At 33.9% G+C, this 21,554-nt stretch overlaps 1 protein-coding gene and 1 long non-coding RNA gene across 5 annotated transcripts in view; one reads left to right on the top strand and one right to left on the bottom strand.

Annotated features, from left to right (window-relative positions):
- Positions 1 to 2,792: 2,792 nt before the first annotated feature.
- LOC138699495 (uncharacterized) lies at positions 2,793 to 5,389 on the bottom strand. Its single transcript, XR_011332020.1, has 3 exons — positions 5,140 to 5,389; positions 3,989 to 4,109; positions 2,793 to 3,298 (listed from the first exon to the last, which is right to left on the bottom strand). It is a non-coding gene; the product is annotated as an uncharacterized lncRNA (long non-coding RNA).
- A 2,523-nt stretch (positions 5,390 to 7,912) lies between these two features.
- LOC138699467 (G protein pathway suppressor 2) overlaps positions 7,913 to 21,554 on the top strand; it is a 106,158-nt gene continuing 92,516 nt past the window's right edge. The window contains exon 1 of one of the 4 annotated variants that reach the window (XM_069825387.1): positions 7,913 to 8,202. Coding sequence is in view for 3 of the 4 variants with exons in the window: in XM_069825405.1 (XP_069681506.1) it covers positions 8,106 to 8,202 (97 nt within the window). In the remaining variant the exon portion in view is untranslated. The remainder of the gene's footprint in view (positions 8,203 to 21,554) is intronic. The other 3 variants (XM_069825405.1, XM_069825379.1, XM_069825370.1) reach the window with 3 other exon arrangements.

The following is a 21,554-nucleotide window of genomic DNA, read 5'->3' as shown; positions in this document are numbered from 1 at the left end:
CCAAGGTCATTAACAAATCAAGTCACTACTGGGATCGTACAATCAAGGAGGCTAAGGAGATTAAGCTGGAGAAAAACAACTTTAACAGAGACGGTGGACTACAGCTCAGTCAGGCATGGACACCGGCCTTGGACCAGCTTAGGCCCTCTTACAATCGAGGTAACGAAGATCACGGACCGGGGACAGCAACCGATCGCAGCCGGCGGATCAGGACTCGTCGCCCGCCAAACGTCACACAAGAATCCCGGGAGGGGCGGAGCTTACGAGGAATGATAATTCCCGGCTCCGGATTGGCCGATCCGCCAACCAATCCCGTACCACCTGAGACAGCCTAACATCTATATAACCTACGACTTTCTGTCTAGACACTACTTCCCCAAGAGGAGTAGAATAGAAGAGGAGTAGAATAGAAGAGAGGGGCTCAAGAGGCGGATTAAGTGTAATCTGTCAAGAAGCTTCTTTTTACCAGCAGTGGAGCGCCACATGCACAAAAAATGGCGGTATTTTCAAACGACTTCCTGCACCGGAAATAGCGGGAATTTCAAAATACTTCTTTGCACATCCCCGTTACATTCATATTAACATGAATGTTTGAAATGTAACCATCCCTATTACAATTCCTTTTTTTTTTTTTTTTTTTGTTTTAAGATCTTTAGCCAGAAACCTTTTTTTGTAAATTACAATACCATAAGTGTTTTCAGAACGAGATATCTCATGAAGTAGAGTAGTAGAGGTAGGAAATGGACTGTGAAATTGGAAATGATTTAGACATGACCAAGCAAATCTGTTATGTTGGAATGTATCAGATTTATTTATTAACAATATTTCATTTTGTACATAAACACAAAGATCTTTATTGAAATTAACTGTTTGACGTTTTACTGTAATAGAGAAAAGATCGTGAGCTCACGATAGGTACTATATATATAATATTAACAACATAGTAGTAAATGTTACACAAAGAAAAAAATCATACCTAAACATTCTTAACACTCTACATATTTATTAATGAAGTAATCTCTGCTCTTTGAAGTCAGCTAACCGCTAAATTTTCTGATATTTTCTGATATACTACCATTAGTTATTATTGTGTTGTAAGGAAAATAATTTCAAATCACCCTTAGTAGAAATTGGAGTCTACAATGTTGTGTTCTTATTGTCTCCAAATAAGTAGCTATAATGTGTAAAGTCTTCTGGTTACATTGAAGGCAATCATGCACAAATATTTTTTTTTAAGATTAACACTTAATGACATTATGTCAGTTTGTTCATGAACTTCTACATTACATTTTGGACTATATGTGGGGAATATTGGAAAATATTCTATTCACTAGTGTAATTTTGTGTTCAAACATTACGAACATTAGTGTTGTAGTTAGTTAATTTAAGTTCCATTTCTCTGAGAAACACAAATATAACAAACCGAAGAAATAAAATCATACACAGTACATGATAAACATAAAATTAAAACAATAAAAATTAATATTTAATTACATTATGCCAGTTTGTAAACTTCAACATGAAATTTTAAGCTGCCTGTGGGGAATATTAGAGAGTAGAGTAAGAGAGTTAATGGGTTTATTGCCAAAAACTCAGCATTTGTTGATTTCAGTTAAGTTGTACAGGTTTAAGAATTCCAACGTATATGTAGCACCTACTACTGTATTTATTTCCTCAATGGCATAATTTGTCATTTAATATGAAAATATTCTAAATGCTAGTGCAGAATACAATAACTTTATGTTCCAACATTGCGATTATGGTAAATAGAGTCTACAGTACATTTCACAGGCTTTGTTGAAATATGCCAACAACATCGGTCCTGTGTTTGATATTATGATGTTATTTCAAGAAAAAAAAATTATTATTGCCTTGAGTTACTTCGTATTGTAGTTAATTTAGGTTCCTTTTGTTTGAGAAAAATACCAAATCATAACAAGAAACATAATGTAACAAAAATACAAGAACAATACAAAATAGCAATAAATAGTAACTAAAATTAAACATGAAAAATCTTAAATCAAAAATACACAAAGAAAACATACTCATTTGGCCACAATACCACAGTATCAGTAAATGTGCACATCACTTTTCTGCATCCAGTTTCACAAGCACATTAGGTGCAAAACTTCTCACATCTGCAGTTCTCGTTGACATGAAGAAGAGGAGTGCCAGCGAAGATAAAGTTGTATTTTAAAAGTAATGTTAATATTATTTTACATATACAATCCTGCAGACAATCCTCTGGTTCATGATTTGTACAGGAATGTCCCTGGTTAACAGAATTCAAATGTAAAGCCCTTAATATCTACTTACACAGTACAAGTGAAACAGAATTGTTAGAAAATTATTGAGTATTCCTTGTAAAGCCACTCTTCTACAAAAGTTTGCCTTATATACAAATGATGTTGGGTTTTGTGAGAAAACACTGGATAAGCTAAAATATGCTTGTGACAAAATGAGTGACATAGATGAGCTGTGCTGTCTCATATGCGATGAAATACCACTAAAATCAGCTTGGCTTGTAACAATAATGATGATTTTGTTGATGGGTTTCAAAGATTTGAAAAAACACTTGTCAGGTAAACCTGCAAATCAGATGCTTGTGTCTATGGTGAGTGGTCTATGTCTTTATTACAAGCAGGTAATGAATTACTTCTTAGCAAATTCTGCTACTCCTGGTATATGTTCAATAGTGCAACACGGACATTAAGCCATTTAGTTGCTGCAGACATTTATTGCTTGTCAACACTGCTTTTAAAGATATTTCATCCCACATAAGGCAGCCTACTTTGTCAGTGTGAGTCATCTTACTACAGGCATTCCTTAGTATGTCGAATAATTTGTCACTAAAACCAACATCAGTGGTATACTTTCGCAAAACTCTAAGCAATGTAGCCTTAGAAGGGAAATTTAATAACTTCCTAATCATTCTATAGGCACTTGGGCTCTGTAAATAAATATTAAGAGCCTTTGCTTTCAATTCCGGTGACCACCGAACTCTCTGTACATACCTTGCATTTGAGGAGACACTATTTTTTACCAATTCATATAATGGCCCGGGAACCTTCTTCCTTAAAGTTGCAAGGGCAATGTCAATCTTCAGATCTCTCTGTGTGGTCTTGAGGACTCTTCCTCTCAGATGATGCAGTTGTACTCGAAGACTGAAAATTTTCCTCCTCTTCAGTGTTACTATCGGTGTGGCCGTGGTTTGCATTCTTGGGGGCTCCCCAGCCTCTTCTCACTGCCTCTCCTCTCTTGGGGGTTCACCAGCCTCTCTGGCGGGGGTCCTCTGTTTCTTCCCGTACAAAATAAAACAACCAAAAGGTTAAAATTATGAACTGACAGCAAGAGTAAGTAGTCCTGTACCACCAAGGATAGAGGTTACAATTGAAGCGTTGGGCCGAATAATGGTTTATGTTACAATTTTTGCCATTATACTTTATCTTAGAATGTTATCAAGTTATTTCGTTTCAGGAACAGATTTGCGGAAATTCTTTCAAGATGTGCTCACAGCTTGCTCTTGATGTCAGAAAGGAACTGTTTAAAATGTGTTACTCTCTTATAGTCAACATTTAAAAACTGTGTTTGTCATTGTCTTCATTATTATTCTGTTCATAATGTCATAAACTTCTCCGATGTGTAATATGACTTTCAGTAACATACAATCTATACTTTGCTTAGTGTACAAAACATATTGATGGAATAACGGTGTATGTTGCCCGTCCAATAGTAAATTATTTATGAGTGGAATGACGATGTAACATTTTCGTTCCTCCTGCCCAGTTAGCAGATTGCAATACAGACCATTATTCGCCCCAAAGCTTTAATTATGGGATCTACTTAGCCTGATACTTCACTATTTGTGTGAATGGCTTTTCTTTATGTATTCATTCACAATTTGCAATTACGACAGAATTTATAGGTATAGATATGAAGCACTGAAATTGTATAATATAAAAGGCTTGCAGTTACTTAAGTAAGTTACCTTGACCATTGGAGATAGCTTCAACTTTGCAAGGTATGGCTCCCGAAAGCTGTTGTGCAGTTTGTTGGGCTCTTTAACCATCAGATCTTATATGCCCAATGCTTCTAGGCATGCCTTGCATCTGAAAAAAATTAAAATAAAGTGTAAAATAAATATAAATTATGAGCACAGGAAAACCATTTCATGACACTTAATAAAATCACTTTGAGAACCAAGAAAAATTAAAATAAACTCCTCCAGGCAGCTTCACGTTAAAATACTAATTACCTCATCATTTCTATTGTAGGCCTAATTTTGGTCCAGAAAAAAATTCGTATTTAAAGACAACATTTGTAAAAATACAATGTAGGCGAAACAAAAAAATAAAATAAAATATAGGTGGATAAAATATGTCATAAAATGGTTTAAGTATAAGCTACATCATCATAGCTCACTGCAGCTGTTCCCTTTCACTTTATAGGCTATTAGAGTGATTTTATAAAGTGCCACGAAGTCACGTTCCTGTGCTTACGGTAATTTCATACACATATACAGTATAGCCTATATAACATTTAATTATATCATAAATAGACTTGTATTATTATTATTATTATTATTACTACTATTATTATTATTATTATTATTATTATTATAAATATTACTATTATTTTTATAATAAATGTTATAAATATGTAAAAGTCTCAAATAATAATACCACGCGGGGAATATTCAAGGAAAGGGTCTATTACTCTATTTTTTTCTATCGGAACATTGAAACTCCGGTACCAAGCTCCACACGACACGACGTGGTTTGCTGCAAATTTATTGGTTATATTCAGTGTTTGAAATAACTTTTTTTTTCTCCCGTGTGTGGTGCGCAAAACAGCAAAGTTTCTCCTGCACTGTATAAAAAGCTTCGAAAATAAAAACAAAAAATGCATCTTATATATATATATATATATATATATATATATATTCTATCAATAGAAATAATAATAAAAGTTTGTTAATATGTAACTAGATGTTACAAATTCTGTATATGTGTGTATGAATTAATATCTGATAACCTAACCTATATAATTTGAAATGATGCACGTGGCTAGCAAAATTTACAAGTATATCAAATTAGTTATAAGTGATAACATTGCTATATACTGTAAATGAAAACTCACCTCTCACTATCCCAGGTATTTTGAAGAAACATTTCGAGTGGTGACTACTCTTCTTACTTCCGCAATACGGATATTCGCATTTAATTCGTCTGGCCATCCTTCCCTCGCCTAGGCAAGAAAATTCAATATGTCTTCTTCTTCAGTTCTTGAAATACGGCAAGAAATTGTTCCAGGACTAACAACTTAAACCAAGAGCACGCAAGTTCATTCTCCATTTCCAGGAGTCTAAAATCAGTGACGGAATGTTGGTAAGAGGCTATGTTAGCGCTCATCGTGGCAGTGCCATAGAATTAACAGCGATTAACAGGGAATAGATACGATTGACCCCCTCTCTTCTATTTCTACTCAAGGTCTTTGTTTCTACTCCTCTTGTACTTCCCTGAAGATGGCTGCAAAGATAGCAGTTGAAAGCTTGGAACATTCCAAAATTTTAACTCGGCTGATATCCCGCGAAAACATATTAGCGAACCAAAGCCGAGAAAGCCTCAAATCATACATGTTTTTATATCCTTTGAAATATATACCGTCATTTTCCATAACTATAGTCCATTCAAATTTTGTACTCCATAACATAGTAGGCCTACCTCGTTTATCTATATTTTTACTGTACTGTAGTTTGAAGTGAAGTCACTGCAGCTATATCTACGAACGGTCTATGTTACTTCTACTTGTTTGTGTTTGTAATTTGAAGTAGTCTGCATGATATGTATTATCAATTTCTGTATATCACAACTGGTTGAATTGTTTATGCCTTAAATTTAATTAACTTACTTGTTCTGCATTATACATATACAGTAGCTCAACTGATGAATGATAGTTTGCGTTTGTAAATTTAATAATCTGATTGGCTATGTATTGTATACTTTTAGTAGAGCCATCGATGTAGCTCAGTCGGAAGACTCGCTGGGCTGCTGATCCGGAGCTGCGTTCGGGCTTGTGTTGGATCCCTTTTTGGTCTTTGGTTTCTTCCGAGGTTTTCCACAGCCATGGGACTGAAGCCGGATGGTCTATGGCGAATCCTTGGCATCAACCCTTTTGATATGATTACCTGGTTGGGTTTTTCCAAGGTTTTCCCCAACCAAAAGGCAAATGCCTGGTAATATTTTGGCGAATCCTCTGACCTCACCTCATCTCACTACATCTCGCCAAAATATTGTAAAAAATTGCACAAAATTGTAAAAATTGTAGAAAATTACTAAATTGTAAAGCTATAAAAATTTGTAAAAATTGTAATTGTAATATTGTAAAATTTTGACTTGTTCCACATCTTAAAGCTTCATTGTTCATGTAAGATCTATAGAATAAAATGAATGAATGAACAATGTTCTTTGAATAGTTGTTTCGTGGACCATAGTTGTGTTCCAGGACCATAGTTATGGAAAATGACGGTACCATTTTTTAGCAAATAAATCTTTTGTATCTCTGATTTATTACAGTGGAAATATTTAAGGCTTTTTAAAAACACATTTTGTAGGTTAGATTTTGTGTATTTAATATAATAAATATTTTATGATTTAGCACATACACAGACCAATTTGCCATTGTCTTTCCTCAATAAATATCTTATGAAGACTTCCTTTGAATTTTATTGCCTCTTTAGGATCCACAGTAGCTTTTTTTTTTTTTTTAGTAATATTAACCTCTATTTATTTGTCTATGGTACTAACTTCCATATGATTAAGCAAAAAAACATCTTGATAGGTTTTTGAGATATTTCTTCAGAAATTCTGTAAAAATTGAAAACAATGTTTTTTGTAGATTTCTAAGAAAATAGTAAGCGTACAAATTAAATGCTGACTGCATAATATTGTTTTCTTTAATCAGTTTTAGATAGATCTCAATATTACTTGCAATAAAGACAACGAAATAATAATAATAATAATAATAATAATAATAATAATAATACTAATATTAATAAATATCTACTTACCAATCATATCCACGTAATTTAGATCAGAAACATAACACCCATATCGTCTCCGTTTAGCTGCATAATTTTCATGGATATTATTAATTATAGTTATTACTTTTACAGTATGTGTATTAGTTTTGTAAATATGACATGTCCCATATCATCTACTGTACATGATCAACGGATGCAATAAATGATTATAATAAATGATACGTGGGCAGGAAACATCAAGAGGACCAGAACTATCCTCCAAATACCGTATTTAGAACTTTTTTTCGTTACACTGTCACGTTGCCTTTTTCTTCCGCTATCCACTGTAGTAACGGAGGCACAATATCCGCCATCCATAGTGAAATATAAAGAAAACTATTTTTATTAAACTCTTAACAACTTGTCTCCAAGCTTACTGTAGCTACACTACTAGATATCGGGCAAAGTTCGTTTCAATAATGAGTGGGCACAGCTGCTGTAGCCTATATACTGTATAAACTGCACATTGTTACAAGTGTATAAAAGAAAATGATAAATTTATCGCACTATACTGGCTACTTTGATTGTTAGATGTTAACTTCTGAAACAGAAAGCGAGTTTTTTTTGTAACACTCGAATAATAGAAAGCGAGTTCTGCAAAAATGTATTACATAAGATGAAGGAGGCCTGTTTCACGTATGTGATGCAGTGTATAATTTATTTGGTCAATTTTTGAAGAAAGCGAGTTTTAGAAAAACGATCCTCAAAATTGTGATTTGTAGCGTAATTGGAGGTTTTAAAGTGACATCTAGTATTTGTTTCCAGACTGTTTTGTCATCCGTGAGCCAGACTAGTATGTCCATAGAGATATTATCTAGCAAGCCATGGCCGTATTCTATGACCTCAATGTAATTCATTGCAGTTTGACAGAGTAATATTGAAGTAGTGGAAATGCTGTTACCATTCCTCACTTTTCCCAAAATAATTTATTTTAACGTGGTATATTTGTAAGAAAGTATAAAATTGAGCGTATTCAAGGAGGTGAAAGAAATTTTGGCATTATTACTGTGTTATTGCTCTCATAATGCCGGCGGTGGTTGTGGGTCGTCCGAAGAGAAGTGAAGCAATGTGGGAAGCCCTCAAAACTCATATAATACGTGAGAGACAGAAGAAGAAACAAGGTATGCATTAAGTTTAAGAATGTCATTTTTAATACGACTGAGTATTGCCACTTCTTTCTGGCATATAAATATAATACGGTAACGGTAACGGTACTGTACCTACACTTAGGACTAAGGTGTCCATCACGTGTCAATTATTGTGTTACCTAATTCTTCTCACGAAGCTTATTAAAATCACATGTACCTAACAATTGTCAGACACGACCTGCAAGAAAAATAAACAAAATGCAATGAAAACAAACCCACGTACGAGTTGAATGTAATACATTTTTGCGAATTTCTCATTTCTGCAGATAAATATAAATTGTTGCAGTCATGTGCAATAAAACTATCACGAAATGACACGGAAATATGTTCTTGACAAACCAAATTTACCTTAATTCCTTATCAATAAAGGCTTTAACTTGAAATGTATAAGAGGTCGGACTTTGGGCCTATTTGTAAACCAAATTTTTCTTAATTCCTTGTCAATACAGGCCATAACTTGAAATGTACAAAGGGCCGGACTTAGGGCCTATTTGTAAGGCTCTCTAGGAAACTGAAGTTTAGGTACCGTTTATGAACAGTGTACCACTTATGGGTATTTTCAGAATAAGCATTTTATGATAAGGTTTCATTGTGGTTTGCAGATTTTCTTTTGGTGTCAATAATGTTACATTTCTGTTGTGGCATTCGTTGAGTTTGCCTAATTGCGACACAGCATAAAGAGTGTGCTGCAAACACTACGGGGTTTAACAAGCAAATACTAAGGTAGTTTTTTGTTGGTAAAACCATCATAAATTTCCTTTTGAAGTAGTTATATACCGATATTGCAAAGATTGTGTGCTGCTATTCAATAGTTTGTGTGCTGGTATTCAATAGTTGGGGTGCTGCTTATAATTTAATAGGCCCATTAAATTTTGATGAAACATTCTGTAGGCTATAGACCTATTTTTTAATAGAAATGTAAAAGTACCATCTGCTTTAGAGGCAGCTGTGCTCCTCATATAATAATGTAAATTCTACAAAGTTTTTAGGTGTGATAGACTGTGATCTTATATTATGGAAGCTATTTCTTACAGTAATTTACTCTGGGACGGATCTACAAAATATATGGGCCTAAGGAGAGTATTTACTTATTCTAAATAAAATGCTAAAACTAATTTTTAATGTAAAAGAGAACTTCTGAGATCTGTATTTAAATCATACAACATTTTAATTGTCACTGATATGTTAATATATAAAGCAGCTTTGTTTTTATAATTTGTTTACATCAAACAAAGATGTTCACAAATATGATATTAGAGGGAGTAGTAACCCAAGGGCGCACTGATGGGGGTCCATCGGGTGCAGACCCCCCCCCCCCAAAGTGATAAGTTGTAACATTTTTACTCAGTTTTTAAGCAATGATAGCATATAAATCTGTTATCTGTAATTTTACCGAAATGATTCACGTACATGTACATAACACTTTTGATTTGACATCCATTGTGATATCATAGTTTCTCCACAAGATGTTGTTAACAACCTAAAGAAAAAGCCAAGAAGACTAGACTTCGTTTTGTAAAAAAAAAAAAAAAAAAAAAAAAAAACTATATATCTGTGTGTGTGTGTGTGCGTGCGTGCGTGTGTCATCCTTTTATTGGACCACCCCCAAGAGAAATTCCTGGGTGCGCCATTGAGTAACACAGTCTATAGTATATGCAGTCACGAAGCTCAATACATAGTAAATATGCATCCATAGATAGTTGCTAACCACTAGGATCGCTAGTATCGCCTCATCACAGACAATGCGAAATAGTATCTGCACAGTCCATTATTCTGAGTACCCTCATAAACTCAAGCTTCGTGACAGTACTTATATACTAGACTGTGGTAGTAATTTATTTATTTATTTCATCCACTCAACAATGTAATTGAGGAGTTGAATCGAAAACGGGCATAATCCATGTTTTGCCCTTTTTCTGTTCAATGCATTATTAGATTCTCTAATGTGTATTTTGTCACCCTACAAAGTTTCGATTTTATATCTCTTTTCTAGTGGTCTGTGACGCAGTATAACTTAAGTGTTGAGCTGTTTTCACAGTTTAATGTTAGTTATCAGGTGATGGTTGGAAGGTTGTGTTTTCTAATTCCTATGTACAGTTACCCTTAAAAAGAATGAGACGATTCTTGGTTGTCGGAAGTTAAAGTTTTACAGCGCGGTTCACTCGATATCGACGTATAACGATAAGTACCATGACAAATAGAACAAGAATTGTTACAAGGACCACAACAAGGACAAGGATCAGAATAAGGATCACGAAGAAGACAGTCATTTAAGGCCACGATTTCACAACATAGCTCGGGTAACAAAATATCATTTTTTCTCTGTACCGAATGGCAAATGCCTGCTATCGGATCTACATTCTGGACTGCTGCTGTCACTGTCTTGTCTCGGTAGCTCATATAGCAGCGTGTCGGTTCCACCGTATAACCGAAATGTTTCGTGTTCGATCCCAGGTAAAACTCTTTTTTTTTATTGAGGTGTAATTAATTTGTTCAGAGTTCCTCAACTGTATAATTTGTCGAAAAATATGGAATAATTTATGCCCAATTTTTTTATCTACAAGTGGGCTGAATCTCGTCAAAAAGTAAATAAATCTTACTTGGAAGTTAAAAGCATTCTTCCTGAAACAAAAATCATAAAAAACAAAAAGAGACCCGTTAACTTAAAATCTTGTACACATACCATCATACATTTCACCAATCGAAATCCACTCGATTGGTAGCAAAGGCAAGATGGTTGACAGCTTGTGCTTCCCCCAATATTTCCATTTGCGCAGCCCTCCGGCTCCTAATACCGCGGTTCCTCAACCTGCTGATCACAGTCTGTGAAGAACCAGGAAAGTTAGATGCTGCTCTTATTTCGTTAGCAGTCTGAAAGGGGTCCAGTCGAACTGTCTCGAATAAGAGAGCATCCTCTTCCAATGAAGAAATCCGCGGACGCCCAGGAATAGGGCGATTTTTGACCTCCCCTGAATTTTGTAACAATGAACCCCCTCGCGGCTGTACTTCCAGGAACACCGACCAAACGGCCAGCAGATCTAGCCCCATATCCAGCCTCAACTAGAGCTATAACTCGCTGTCTCATGTCACGTCGGTACGCCATTACGATGAGAAATGAGGGATGACGATAATACTTTAGTGTAGACAATGACTATTTAACGTGATATAGAATTATTGAAATAACAGGCATCTTGCATAGTAAAAGTTAATAAATCAACCCTGAATTAAATATTTCAATAACAGGATATAACAGGATGTCCAATTATTGTTGCGAAACTAATCAAATTAAATCTAATTACATTAAGTAAACAAATCCCAAGTTATGACACCACATTGCTACAGCTAAATTCTATGTTATTAACATAAGCATTGAATAGGTCCGTGCTTATGCGTTGGACGACAAAACCAAACATCGAAAGTGCAAATGTTGCCGCGGAATGTAACTTCTTGCTTTTTATAATGTAAATCAGACTTCTAACTACAATCATTCATATTTCTTACATTATTTATTAATATTTATAGCCAACATTGAATTTGTAAAGAAAAGACTTTATAAATCTCATATGGAATTTGTGATCTGTAGAGACAAACATAGATTAACTCTCGGAACTTTTCCGTAAAAGTAAATTAAATTCACTCCTTGAAACTGGAAACCTTAGTCGTAGAGCCATTTTCCCACCAGCATACAAGCTGAAGTAGCACAGCCATTGATAAAAGTTTTGTACACAGAATTAGACTGAATTCCTATTCGACAGAACCTAAAATCAATGGCTTGTCTGAACATGATAAACAAATCCTAAGTGTTTTCAATGTCACTGAACAATTTCAAAATATTAATTTAAAAACTAAAAAAGAGTCGTAAATGCTGTATCTAGTGACTATTTACATTTATGTCTACAAAATGAATCTTGGAAAAATGTATATGATACTGGTACTACTGATATTAAGAATAAATGTATTGTATTTTTCACTTTAATTTCAGAATCAATTTAGTGGATGTTCTCCACTCAATGTTGTGAAAAAATTCAAAAGTAAAAACATGTAGATAACGCAGGGACTTAAAACTCTCATGTTTTAAAAAGAAGAATCTATATGTAATGAGTTGCAATGTAATGATCCTCATGTTCTTAAATACTACAAGAAGTACGGTGTAATTTATCAAACATTATGAAAGAGGGAAATAGAATACATTCAAATAGAAAAGTACAACATTCAGATAATGCAATTAAAGCTACTTGGAATATTATTGAAGTTAAACTTGTAGATATTCTAAGAAAGAAAATATTTTTTCATTAAAACTAGTGATTATAAACTAGAGGATCCCAAATCTATTGCGAATTCTTTTAATGTCTTATAGTATATAGTACAGAAATATTATTGACAACTTAAACATTCAAGATTTTGCAAAAGATACTGCAATTGGTTATTTAAGAGATGCATTTAATAATTAGTATTAATATATGTAATTAGTCAATAACTGCAACAGCGTTTTTTCATTCAATCATAACATGAATAAAATTGAATGAACATTAAATTAAACACTATTGCAAACACGTAGATAAAATAGTTAAAATCAACTGAAGGGGTGAGAATGAAATAATCCAAAGCCACACTTTTAACAAAAATTGTTTTGTGCGAGTGCAATTCTTACACATATGGGAAAGCTACTAATAAAATATTGTAATAACTACTCAACAAATGACATAGCCTAAGGACTCTAAACCTTTGTAAAAGTTTGTTTGTGTGGCTTAGGAATATTTTTTAATTTCATTTTAATTGTTAGTTTTTAATATATATGCATTTACATTGTATGTGTGTGTATGTATAAATGCATTCATTAGATTAACGTTTACAATATTATAACTTGTAATTTTGTGTTGTCTGTGATCATTAACACTTAATCTGAGGACTTTGTAAAACTCTATTTCAACGTTATTTAGCTATTTCAAAGTTATTTAAACAAAAAAAAAAAAAAATCGTTGTGTAGACTAGGAATCGAACTCGCACTCTTCTACACGAGACGCAGAAGTCTTAGCGTCTGAGCTATTGAAATGACACGAAAGCTTTCCTTTCTGTGCGGAGTGTCGATCTAGTCATGAAGGTCCATTGTCGATTTAACTATACGATTTATGTATATATTTATCTTTTATTTACGTAATATTATCATATTTTTTTGCAGTTTTTGAAGTGAATTTCGGAACAATGCTAGTAACAAACCAAATAGCCTGAATTTAAGTAACTCAATATTCGTTATCTTGTGTATCAGTGCTCTGGTCTCCAATCATGTGCAGTGTCTTACATCTGAGACTTAGGAATATTCAATCGTCTCATCCTTTTCTAGGGAAACTGTACATACTTGGGACTTAAGAGAGAGCTCAATTTATTATTGTTTTAATGTTACTCGTTTTTTTAAATGCCCAGTGAATTTTATGTGTTCAGTGATGATGCATCTTTCGGTTCAAGCAAATGTGAAAGTGAATGTGGTGAACAATGTATTGGTAACAAACAAAGCAACGAGAAAACGAAAAATAAATTCTGGATTCAGCTATCATACCAAGAAAGAAAAATCTAAAAAATTATACTTCGAGAATCTCAATCTCAATATAAAGGTGTTCAATCTTATTAGCTCTTACTACAGGCCAGAAATGGGCACAACTCTAAACAAAGAGTACAGATCCTATTTCAACTTTTGCAAGAGGACAGATTATACTTCCAGATTACCACGAACAAATGTTTGTGTTAGAGTTTGACTGTGTCCAGAATTTAGCACGTCCCAGATTGAATGTTACCTCTCAGTTTTTTTAGAGACTACTATGGTTTTACATCTTCATTATCCACTGGCACAATGATGACTCCAGCTTCTTTTACTACTTCCTAGAGACAAAGTCGAAAAAGGATCCAAACACAGTGTGACTATGTTCACAATATACGAACTCTACAAATATTGAGGAGACAGTTCTCTTTTCAGATTCAGTCAAAATAAGAACCTCACAATGGTACGTTTCTGTTCTTGGTTGTCAACAAAGATAAACGTTTAAAGTTACCCATATTTTTCCAGTTTGTGGTCACTCTTACAACCAATGTGACTAGGATTTCGGTTTGTATAGCATGATAGTCAAGAGGAACAAAATTATTTACTTAGCTGCGGAATATGTTCAGATTCTTCTAACCTGTAGGCTGAGTCCAGCTACATTTATGGTGATTGAAGGAAATGAGTATATCTTTGACTGGAGCCAAACTGACAACTCTTTTCAAGAATAAGAAACTCGCAACAAAAGATAGGATTTCAAAATTCAGTCATATACAAAACTGAAAAATTCTTCTATTGGCATCGTGTCTGCTTCAGAGAGCTTTTTCGGTTGTTACTGTACAGCTGTCAAAAGAAAAAGTGGCCGCTCTCCTGGAACAAAGTTCCCTTCGGGTATCTTCTCTATAATTCGGAGACAGGCGATGTTACATGTTGTTGGACCACGTTGCCTGATATCTACAGTTATAATTGAAGTATTCATTCCGTGATTCGATAGGGTAATGGTAGCGTTCAGGCCTCTTATTCATGAGGTCCTGCGTTCGACTACAACCTCGTGCTTTTTATGTTCTTTTTTGTTATATTTTTGAGAGAGATAAACTATACATAATGACTCCTTTCTCTTTTACGATTATTTTAGTAATTAACATCAGGTTCATTAATATATTATGCCATGACTTTATCATTATGATATTGTGGCTGCAAATGGAAAGAAAAAAGATTTTATTCTCAATAAAAATAGCTTTCGTGGCATAAACATAACAAATTTACTGGTGTCGGCCTTAAAACATTCAAACAATTAAGCATTCAAAAAACAAAACAAAAAGCCACAATTCAATATTTAGTCTATCTTCCTCTTATCTCGATCATCTTGCTGTCGAGTGGGCATGGAATCGACTAGTCTTTGCAAATAGCAAATAGACACGATATTCCAGGCATTCTGAACATACCCACATACATAAGTGTTCTGTCCATGGGCAGGTCTTTCATTGCGAACCCAGCAATCTCCAATCTTTCCTATTTTCTGCCTTCCTCTTAGTCTCCGCATATGATCCACATATCCTAATGTCTTCTATTATTCTTTTCAACCAGAGACCCAACCAATTCCTTTTTCTCTTTCTAATCAGTTTCAGCATTATTCTTTCTTCACTCACTTTTTCAAACACAATTTTATTTCTTATTCTGTCTGTCCACTTCACACGCACCGTTCTTCACCATATCCACATTTCAAATGATTCAATTCGTTTCTCTTCATTTCGTCGTAATGTCCATGTTCCTTCCCCATACAATGCCACACTCCACACAAAGCACTTCACTAGTCTCTTCCTTAGTTATTTTTCCAGAGGTCCGCAGAATATCCTTCTTCTTCTATTAAAAGCTTCCTTTGTTTATGTTTGCAGTTTTTCTTGGGAAGGATAGGCCTAAATGCGGTAACATCCCGTTGCTTTCCGCACACCACTATCTCTTTCGCATCTTATTAAATTCCAGGGGACCCAAGCATGGAGATGAGGAGAGTGGATTTGACTAATTGGGCCCTCCGGACTTCACCGAAAGTCACGGCAAGGGTTAAATATTAATTCTATCAGGATGTTTGACCCGATCAGAGACCGGGAAATCTCAATTAGCCTTTGCCCCCCGCATCCTGGACTAGCTTCTACAAATCATCAGAAAATCTTAGAGTGTGATTGGGCCAATTTTTCCGAAAATGTTTCCACACTTTTGCCCTCGTAGCTCAGCGGACGAACGTCGAAATTTAGATGTCAACGTCTCAGGTTCAATTCCTCGTTACTCCTTTTCATTTTATTGTGGTTCAAGATAGTATAATGTAATAATACAAAAAGAAAAACTAATACCAGTATTATGCAACTGGATTTTTCGAAACTTAATATTAAATTTATGTTATTTATATCGCTAAAGAACGATTACAATATAAATAACTAGAATATTATTTATACAGTATCACTAAAGAACGATAACAGAATATAAATGATAAATATCGGTTTGTTTAATTAATATAAGATATTATATAATACTTATTTAATTATCTAAATAAAATAACCTATTTTACAAAGAAGGATGGTTATTTGTGTTATAATAATTACTTACATAAAATACAGATTATTTATATTGCGAAAGAACAATAACAATATAAATAACTTTAATATTATTTTATAATGCTAATGAAGGAAAACAGAATATAAATGATAACTTGAATATTATCTATATCGCTAAAGAACGATAACAATATACAAAACGTGAATATTATTCATATCGGAATTTCACAGATTTATTACAGATATATTTAAGAAATTGTAGAAGAATAGTAATTAGTAACAGTGTCCTATTTATTCTTCTTGGAGCCAAATTTGTAACTTTTAAAAGTGTGGTTACTATGTTGAAGTGTATGTGTTGCAACGGATGCTTGATTTGTTATGTATGTGAGTCAGTTATGTGATGCTTGATATCGTCGCAATGTCGTAATTATAGTTTGATTGTGTTTATATGACTATTGTGTATTAATTTATGATGTATGGTACGGTAGGCTGCGTATTTGTGTTATAGAAGTGTTACGTATGTGTGTTGTTAATGTTTTTGTATGTTTCAAATTGATGCCTGATATTTATTTTGCAATCGCAATGCCTAATTTACGGTTTGTTTATGTTTTGTTTACATCGCGTAAGCTAATTTAATTTTCTTTTCTATTTTTCTTTATGCTTATCTTTTTTGTGTATGAAACTATAGCCCTAACATACATATGTAAAATAGGGCTAACCACCATTGGAAATACAATAATAAAAATTGTTATTCATATCATTATAAAACGATAACAGAATACAAATGATGACTTGAATTTTATTCATATCTCTAAAGAACGATAACAAAATATAAGTAACGTGATATCCATAAAGAACGATAACTGAATATAAATGATAATTTGAATAGCATTTACATCGCTAAAGAACGATTAAAAAATAAAATGAAAACTTGAAGAAGGCCCGAACCCACAACCTTTGAATCACTAAACAAGCACTCTACCGCTGGCCTACGAGGCGCAGACATGGAACACTTTCATAGTTCGGGAACTGCTTGTACAAGCACATGCATCGTGTAACATCGCCGCGACCCGAAGTGGACTTTGAAAATATTCGCTGTTCACAAGTGCGGCCACTTTTTTTTTTTTGACAGCTGTACATATTCTTTTGGCAAGAGGACGCAGCATTTAACAGATTTAGATGTTCCAGCAGTCCCATCAAACCCTATGAAATCGAGGAAGGAAAATGATGTAAGGAGTCTGTACACATTCCTGTCAGAAGAAAAGAAGACTTAGGTTACTTTGAACTAGTCTTTGCTAAGTTTCATCAACCTGACTTTTGTTGTATCTAGCACATTTTTTCGTAAAGAATTTCCTCATGTTTTCTTTTTTTACACAATAACTTTACCATTTCAAGTGGAATCTTTAATACTGTTCTGAAAATATGGTTGTGTTTACAAAAAAGGAAGCATTTTACTTTAATCATTTCTCACGTATTTAAAAATATGATGAATCACAATGTTGTCCTTGAAACAGTATAAATTGTGTGATCATATTCCTTGTGTAATCCTCTTTATTTAATCCTCAACAAGAAATCGCAGAAGGAAATTTGTTCTGCCGTTTTTCCATGCATAGGGTAATTAAATGGAAGAAAGGCCATTGAATGGAATAAGGGCAATTGCAAGGTTATTTTATAACGACTATTTCTCCCTTACTGTATACACATTTATATCAATTAAAATGTTTTTCAGTTAATAAAATATTGAATAATAACGTGAATCACCGTTATTTATACAGCTACTCAAATATTTCAAAGACCTTTTTCTCAAAACTTCAATTTCTGGGTTACACCCATTTTCGATTCAACTCCTCAATTACGGAGTAGAGAACAGAAATAATAACAGAAATAATACATATAATAATGACAGTGACGTGCGGTGGCCCAACAGATTACCCAAGCAGCCGCGTAGTCAAGTTTTCTTTTCCGTCTTACTATTTATATTTGATTCAAATATTTATAACATTACTTATTATAAAAATACCAATTTCTTTTTTTTTTTTTTCAAAATCTGTAAGATTATGCCTACTGCAACTACTGCCAACTACTGCCTAAAATTAAAAATATTATTATAAAAGACTACTCTAAGTATTGGTAAGTCGTGACGAGTCATTCCATCTTGTTGGGGAAACATGTGGTAATCATTGACCCAGAAATTCATCAAGAAATTTTTTGCGCATTGATGATTTGGAGAAAAACGCTGCAAGCCCAGAAAGTGTAGCAAAAAATATACGGCATTCAGGAATACTTGAAGCACTTTGGGACAGTGTTAAATTTAAAAAGTGTGCATAGCAGTGAGGAAAGAGAGCTTGTGGAAAATATGCCTTAATATTAGCTTGACACCATGTAATGAAGAGGCCATCACTGCACTTCCATCGTAGCTCTGTTCGACAAGTTTCTACTCCAGTTTGAAAAGTCTTGAATATGTCTCACAATAAGATCAGAATGTGCTGCTGCTGTTTTGTCCTCACATCACGGAGACACACAAACCGCTCTACCACCCTTCCTTCAATCGTATATCGATAAATGAGACAAAATTGTGATTTATTTGAGACGTCAGTTGTCTCATCAGCTAATATGGCAAAAAAATCAGATTTATGTAATTGCTGTTTAATTTCTTTATTAAGTGCACTAGCAGCAAATTCAATTAAACCAGTTTGAATACGATTTGATACACATTTGAATACTGTAGATGTCTCGAAATAACTTTTTGGAGAGGGTCATACTGGGCGGTGTAGTTCAAAAGTTCTAAATAATTACCGCTGTTGTTGGACATTTTCGACTCACCATTTTCTCTGAATGTGAGTTCAGTTTTGCAAGTAAACAAACGACGTTTATAAGCCTTTTCAGAATGTCTCTATTGCGTGTTATCTTTTCATTATGTAGAATAATACTTTGTTGTGTTTGGTCACTTAGCTCAGTTTCATTATGCACAGTTCCAAAAGTCGCGAGTGTGTTAGAAGCACGAATATGTGCAATAGCAACATCATGATCCCATATTGCTTTAGTTAAATTACTGTATTTAGCTTCTTGTATCCTGTAGTTTTCCAAGTGGAGCTTCTATCACAGCTAAACAGCAAACAATTCCAACAAAATAGTCTGTTATACCTAACACTTCCACTAAGCCAATCGCATCTTTCGTAATTGGTATTCTGAAAATGGCGAGTAATATTCTTTTGTTGCTGAATTAAATTATTATTATCACCAGACATAATCAAAACTTTTTATTGTACTTGGCAACTCCCATGCTAACCTGCATTCTGCACTGCTGGCATGCTGCTGTCAGCTTGGGACCACAGTATGTGCATTGTATATACCCCCATCACGCTACTTACAATTAACAAAACTTTATGATTAAATAAACAGAAAGTTTAATTATGGATTTACGTAGATATCGTGATTCTTATAATCAATCAGTGCTGCCCATGCCGTGCTTGGGTTGCTTGTGTGGACTGCACGTCACTGAATAATGGTCATTTAAACTTATACAGTTATACTCCAATAGTACTCAACAATAGGTAATAAGCAAATATAACATGAAAATCTTGGTAAACAAAAACAAAAGCACTTACAGTATAAAAGAAAACTTAGATTATATATGATGGAAGAGTAATGGAACGGAGAAAAATTCTCTCCGGCATGGGAATATCATATGTACTTCGGTACATTAAAATAATATATTAGATTATATAGTAAAGTAATAGAACAAGTGATGAAATGCAAATAACTAGTCACAGATTAATAACATAACACAATAAATGGTGAGTTAGCCTATTAACTTAGGCCTACGTTGTCAGCAATGTTAATGGAATTAGGGGTTGAGTTAGTAATGATAATTGATATGAAATAATTTAAGAAAGAAGACCAAAACTATAATATAACAGACCAGTTGAAAACGTATTTATTAGCAAAATATCCATATTTAGGCAGGTAGGCCTACAGAACAACTACCTTCTCTGGAAAAATATCTTTAAGGTTTTTTAGCTCTCTAAAGTAAGAAGACAAGAACATCAGTTTACACTAATGTAATGACCTATCAATCATAGCTTAAAAGTGGTATTTTCAGAAAAACTACACCAAAGGAGAGACAGTTTTCTTTTGCTTTCTGTGAGATGTCTGTAGGCCTATTGATAAATAGGTGCGTGCTTCTAGTTCGCAGCCACAAATACTTTCAACATAAAAATCGTTTGATACTTACCTGTATATTCTAATCCATTGTTGTAGCTCTTCCCCCCACTTGTTACTAATTACTAACATAACATGCGAGATGTTCAGGATGAATTGTTATGGAAATGGTTAGTTTCCCTAGTATTGGGTCCTGGACCTCTCGAGTGTTATGTAAATTCTTAAGTTATGATTGACAGGTAATTAATGTAAATTGATGCTGTTACCTTGTTACTTTGGAAAGCTAAAAGAATATTTTTTTCAGAAAAGCTACACCAAAGGAGGCACAATTTCCTTTTGCTTCACTGAACTTTTGTATATTGTAATATACTCTTGTAGCCCCTTCTCCGTTCCACTTGTTACTAATTACCTACATAATATGCGAGAAGTTCAAGACTTACAAAAGCACTTGTACCACAAGTAGGCGTACTGTCATCAGTAAGTTACATGCAGACATATGTAGGTGAATATGAAAAGTTTAAGGTATTTTTAAAATCAAGTTGAGAGAAAACTTTATACTGGTACACATTTGAAGAATTCTTGTTATGGTATGTGTAGATTGTACTGTTTTGCCTTTAATTTTTTATTTATTTATTTGGTTGCAGTGCATTACAGTGTCGAATGACAGCATTGACCTCTGGTCATATAGCTACCACTCACTTATCAATATACAGTTTATATATATACTACATCAGTATGTCTTCTTACATTATATGCACACATAAATTTTTAAATTTTAAACTAAAAAGAACTCCAAAAGGAAATAACATTTCAATGGATACCTAGTCATTGTGGTATACCTGGAAACGAGAAAGTCGATAATATTGCAAAACAGGCAACATATTTGCAACCGAGACCTCTTCAAGTGATATCTCTATCCAATGCTTTTGCTTCAGTAAAGTCTCATTTTACAAACCTATGGATCAACAATTGGCTCTCTTCTGACAAAGGAAAAATTTTACAGTCTGTATAAAAGAAACCAAATGACCTGGAAATGTACAAAAACTTTCGCAGACATGTTCAAACATTTTTAACAAGAGCCAGAA

The sequence above is a fragment of the Periplaneta americana genome, chromosome 1, assembly GCF_040183065.1.
Source record: "Periplaneta americana isolate PAMFEO1 chromosome 1, P.americana_PAMFEO1_priV1, whole genome shotgun sequence".
Lineage (NCBI taxonomy): Eukaryota > Metazoa > Arthropoda > Insecta > Blattodea > Blattidae > Periplaneta > Periplaneta americana.
This window is presented reverse-complemented; position numbering and strand designations above follow the sequence as displayed.